At 37.1% G+C, this 6000-nt stretch overlaps 1 protein-coding gene across 2 annotated transcripts in view; it reads right to left on the bottom strand.

Moving 5' to 3' along the window:
• Positions 1 to 1508: 1508 nt before the first annotated feature.
• The window catches only part of ttk (ttk protein kinase), a 47101-nt gene continuing 42609 nt past the window's right edge, over positions 1509 to 6000 (bottom strand). For both annotated transcript variants that reach the window (XM_072553412.1, XM_072553416.1), the window contains exon 22: positions 1509 to 2961. In XM_072553412.1, the coding sequence (XP_072409513.1) occupies positions 2884 to 2961 (78 nt within the window). In that variant the 3' untranslated portion in view covers positions 1509 to 2883. The remainder of the gene's footprint in view (positions 2962 to 6000) is intronic.

The following is a 6000-nucleotide window of genomic DNA, read 5'->3' as shown; positions in this document are numbered from 1 at the left end:
AAGCCTGGCAGATACCTAGCGTATCTTGCTAGGGAAGAAAAATGCTCCTCAAATTATCATGTCCATTAGGGAAAGTGCTGGTACACTGACTTTTGATTGTAAAAAGAGCATACAGCCTTTAGAAAGTTCTATTTTGAACTGTATAAATTGCAGGACTGTGAGGATAGAACGAAGAAGGTGGAGTCCTTCTTTAAAAACTTGGCCTTTCCCGGCTTAACCTCAGAGCAGGTATCGATCTTGAATGCCCCCCAACAACTCAGGAAGTACTCAACGCAATTAGACAGCTTCAGAGTGGCAAAGTACCTGGACTAGACAGATTCCAGATTGTTTTATAAAGAATTATTGGGGAACTGACTGGGCCACTTAAAGACATGTATAATTACATGACCCTCACATAGTCGGGGCTGCCTCCCGCCTTCATTGCCAGCAAATATCTGTCTCATCGTGTAGAATGGTCATATCTTTTTTATACACTGGAAAGGTTCAATGTCAGAGAGGTATTTTCTAAATGGGTCTCAGTATTATACAATGACCCCAAAGCAGCTATGATCACCAATGGTTTAGGTTCAGATAGCTTCAGTGTTGGTAGGGGCTGTCATTAGGGATGTCCTTTTTCACCATTACTATTCACATTAGTAATTGAAACATTAGCAGAAGCTATACGAACTGACCCTAACGTAGCGGTTCCGAGGGTTGGTTCAGGTAAACATAAAATCACTCTCTATGCAGATGATGTCCTCCTTTTCTTAAGTGATCCTTTGATATCTGTGCCCCGCCTAATTCAAGTGGTCAATCTGTTTAGTATGCTCTCAGGCTTGACAGAGATCTTGGGTAAGGAGATTAGATTGAATCCAGCGTCTCTACTCTTGGGATTTTCAGATTTTACCTCCCTGGACGTGCACAGGAGGAAACTATTTTCAATTCTCTCCTTTTGTGCAAGGAAAGATATCTCAGTGAATTGGGCAGCTGAAGGCCCTCCAGGACTTTAGAACTGACACAGGTTAATCATGGAATATATCCCCCTTGACTTCCTCACAAATATGGTGCACCAAAAAACTGAACTATTGTATAAAATATGGCAGCCCTTTTTGAACTATATCTACACGGATATTTCAGCCATGTTTTCCAGGGATTTTGGCTGGCTGTGGTAATGGTTCTAGCTGGTCCAGAGACCCCCAGGAGGAGGAAACCGGTGTAAATATGGGTGTCATCATGACCTGATGTAAATCCATTTTGAGCATGTACTTAGTTATTTAATTATTCTGTTGTTTATCGCTAGTAATGTATGATATCCATTTTATGTTTTGGTTGTTTGTAGGATAGATCAGTAGTTAGTTGGGACCTCTTTTTGTTTCTGTTATTAGTTGTTTATAAAATTAAATAAATAAGTAAAAAGAAAATAATGATATTTATATTGTGTATTACTTTTGTAATTTTGTAAATAAAATTTTTAAAAGTTTCTTTTCAATAAAAATATCTATTAAAAAAAGCTAATTTGGTGAAAATCCTGAATTGAAAAGGAAGACTATAGCAAGGTTTATTCACCATTATTTAAACAACATGTTTCAAGTGAGCAATAAACAATATATGAAACTACATATAATCTATTCAATAATTACCATATAGTTTCTGAAGTTAACAGATATGTTTAGTGTGTGAGCATGAATGGGTTATATTTTTACAAAAGTACTTTTCACACTATAACATTGTCATAACTTAAACCTTAGAATTTCACAAATTGTCAGTCAACTTCAAACTTTCCCTCAGTTAAAGCAAGACGACTAGATTTACATTTGAATACTCTTTTCCCCTCCTCTCAAACAAAACGTTTAAACGCATTATCGAACAAACTCAAATACTTCAATGACCAACTCATGTTTTTCATTGAGATTTGTAAAAATCTCAGATTTGAGAGGGGAGAAAATACAATCGGGTATATCTATTAGAGGAAAAAAAATTTACCATATCCAGATATTTGTGGTGAATTAACCACAGGCTATTTTGGGTGAAGAATAGTGTATTTTCTGACAGGACATTTTTATTTGCATTTACAAATTAATTAGGCCTTACATGTTCATGACAATTACAATCGGATGATTATATCTTATTGCCTTTAACAGACAAGAGTATTTGTACACTTAACTTAGACCAAGTTTTATGTCTGCTTCAGTTCAAAATATTCTACGTGATCAAGATGATGGATATGCAGGTAGCTGCATAATTGAATAATCAATTAAATACAAATTTAAGGCTTTAATGTTAAAAAAATAAAAAGGGGCAGAATAGGTTAAACTCTTCCTTTTGACCTTTGATACCCATGTTTGATTTCAACCTGAAAAGGGTCAGAGTAAAATTCTTTGAATACAAGCTGATTACAAATTTATTTAGATGGTCTCCATTTAGCTCATAGGTCTAGATAATGTAGGGGAAGACAGCGAGAAAGATTTGACAATCTCACACACCAATAAATGCTAAAGCTAAATGCAGAAAGATCAGACTGTACAATGTTGGCCAGTCTGCCCAAGCTTGGCTAAATTTAGGTTTGCCTCTAACCTCTGAACATGACATGAAGAAAAATATTGTTATCTCACAATGATGAAACTTTTACTCTCTAAAAACAGTTCCAAGTTCTTAGGGCAAACCTCTTTTTGTAAATCAGTAGAACATTACTGCTATTGGTTGGATGGCAAGATGACATGATACTACACAGGATGCATGTTATAAACACAGATAAGAACACAGACATCCACAAGACAATTTTCAAAGAATTAAATTGGTTTTCCATCTCTCTAAGTCAAAGAGACATTGTCCACTCCCATTCCTTGGTGTCCGCGATTCTCTGCCTTGATCCACAGGTTTCAGACGAATGCATCATTATATTTGCTATACATTGTGCTGGGATGACTTTCTAAATGCAGACATATCGAGATCATGGCCATTGTTGCACTGCTCCCACAAAGTCTACAAAAAGTTGGGAAAAGGTTAGGATGCTATAGCATTGCTATTTTGACACTTAAAACCATGAAATCTTAGTTGTATTGATACAAAATAAACCTTACTTTTCAACAAATAAAGGAGAATAGAAACGTAGTTTGAGTAAACAGGCAGCCCAAATTGTTTGCTGCACTTCGATAAAGTGTTAACTTTAAAAGTAAACAAATTACTCCATGCAGAAGCATTGATAATTCTAATGTAACTATACCACTTAATTACTTTATTTAAAAAATATTGTTCTAAACAAAAGAAACATGATCAGTATTTAAGAAACCATTTCTACCAATCCACAAGACAACCCCATTACTGTATAGAGCTTTTCTTTTGACAATGAGCACTGTAACATGAAATACACTGTAAAACCAGATCATGGCCTTAGTTAGGAGTTCAAAAATAAAGATCCTAGCAACCATTAGTTAAATATACTGGTTTGTGCACTGACTTGCGGAACATAATAAACATTCAAGACTATTATCAATTAATGTTGCAGTTAAAGCAAATTTAGCAGACGAGATATTTCAGTCAATTACAGTACTCCAAAATACCACAAACTATGGCACATTGTACAAAAAATATTTTTTGGCACAAACAGAAACCAAATAATTTTAAGATACAGTAAAACATCTCTATAAACAGAAATCTGTACAACAGATAAATTTCCTTAGCTTAGTTCAGCTGTTAGCGAAAGTGAAAAGGTTATGAATTGTGACTCTCCTCAGAATTTAAGCATATAATCTACAGTGTGGTACAGTAGTAGTGTTCCCCTATCTCTGAGCCTGGAAGCCTATATCCAAATCCCACCTGCTCCAGAAGTGTATAATAACATCTCTAAGCAGGTTGATTAGGAAGAACTTCCAACTTACAAACACCTGTACTTTTGAGCCAGATTCCATATGGGGTGTAATTTTAAAGATCCGAAATACAAACATTTCCTATACTTATGAATGGCTCCTTTATACTGTCCTGCATTGTGTTCTGATTCACGTACAAATTGTTTTGTGAATGAACTTGAGAATGCAACCCATTCACAATTCAGGGACTGTCTGTGTCTATAATCTGCAGGCTTAGGGCTTTTGTGGCATAGTGGTAATGTCTCTACCTCTTGGCTAAATGGCCCGGGTTCAAGTCCCACCTATTCTAGAGGTGTGCCAAAACTGCACACAATATTCCAGGTGTGGTCTCACTAATGCCCTGTATAATTTCAGTAAGTCACTCCTGCTCCTCACGCACATGGGACACCAATTTCTCACTGCCCCCGCGCCAACCTATTCCAATTCAGATAATAATCTGTTTGCCTGTTTTTGCTACCAAAATGGATGATCTCATTTATCCACATTATACTGCTTCTGCCACATATTTGCCCACTTGCTTGTTCAACTCACCGTGAAGCTTCTCTGCCGCCTCCTGATAGCAAAACCTCCCACCCTATGTGTCACCTGCTAATTTGGAGATATGATGATATGCAGATTCCTCATCTAAATCATTCATATATATTATGAATAGCTGGAGTTCAACACTGATCCCTGCAGTAGCCCACCAGTCACTGCCACCCATTCAGAAAAAGGCCCATTTATTCCTATTGAGTTTCTTGACTGTTCTCAATCCATTTCAGAGACACAATCTGCAAACTAATGTGCTTTAATTTCACACGTGAATCTCTTACATGGAACCTTGTTGAAAGCCTCGAGTTGAGAGGCAATTTATTTACCACAAAATTCCAAGACTCTGATCTTTTATTGTAGCCACAGTATTATGTGGCAGGTCTAGCTCAGGTCCTAAGTTTCTGATCAATGGTGGCAGGAGATTCAGTCATGGCAATACTGTTAAGTGTCTCAGGAAGACAAGTTAGAATCTCTACTGTTAAGGGGGCTATACACCGCTCATACAAGTGGCTCATCGTTCATCGAATTTCTGATCTGTTACTAAGCCACCTTTACATCTTGATTTTCTGAACATAGGGCAGCTCTCGCTATATTGTATTAATACAATAATACAATATAGCCATCTTCCCACTTTTTCATAGTTTCCTGTCCTTTCTAAATGTCCTGTACCTTTCAATATTCAGGTCCAAATTGATATCATCCGGTAGTTATATTTCTGTAGATGCTATCAGATATCAATTTGCACTACTAGTTCATCACTGTTTTCCAATACAGTGCAATCCAATACAGAGCCTTTCATTTAGTCTTTTGTATGCTGATAAGGGTTTTTTTAAGCTTTCCTTCTTGCACTCATCAGTTGATTAACAAGAATGATGAAGTCACACACAAAAGGGAAAACAATTAAATAACACGTGGTATGACAGCACTGATTGGTCAGCAAGTGGCTTCTGAATAATCAAGGCATTGCCAAAAGGTACTGCATCCATTAATACCGATTGACAGTTAACTGCCAGTCTTTGTTCAAGTTATAAAACTGGGCAGGTTGACTAATTGCTAGGGTATTGCCTTGAGAAATGACCAGCAAATATCGGAGACAAAAACAGAAATTTCTGGAACATCTCACCACATCTGGCAGCAACCGTGGAGAGAGAAAGTGTTAACATTTCAGGTCCAGTGACCGTCCTTCAGAACACAACAAACGTCTGTCATTTGTTGAGTTCAAGCAGGTGCAAAAAAAAAGGACCTAAATATTAACATACATAGCTTCCAGCAACTGCAAATGTGTGCCATATCAAGCCCACATAGTAATCTAAATTGGTTGAGTGTAATTCTTTGTACATGCACTTGTATTAATGTGATATCTAATCTTATCTGATGATTTATTCTTAGAATTGTACTCGCTATTCCATCATATCAGAGTGACCTTATAGAGGTTTATAAAATCACGAAGAGCACGGATAGGATAAATAGACAAGGTCTTTTCCCTGGGGTGGGGGGAGTCCAGAACTAGAGAGCATAGGTTTAGGGTGAGAGGGGAAAGATATATAAGAGACTTAAGGGGCAACTTTTTCACGCAGAGAGAGTGGTGTGTGTATAGACTGAGCTGCCAGAGGCTGGTACAATT

This window comes from Chiloscyllium punctatum, chromosome 3, assembly GCF_047496795.1.
Source record: "Chiloscyllium punctatum isolate Juve2018m chromosome 3, sChiPun1.3, whole genome shotgun sequence".
Lineage (NCBI taxonomy): Eukaryota > Metazoa > Chordata > Chondrichthyes > Orectolobiformes > Hemiscylliidae > Chiloscyllium > Chiloscyllium punctatum.
The sequence above is the reverse complement of the archived record's forward strand: the minus strand, read 5'-3'. Positions and strand labels throughout refer to the sequence as shown.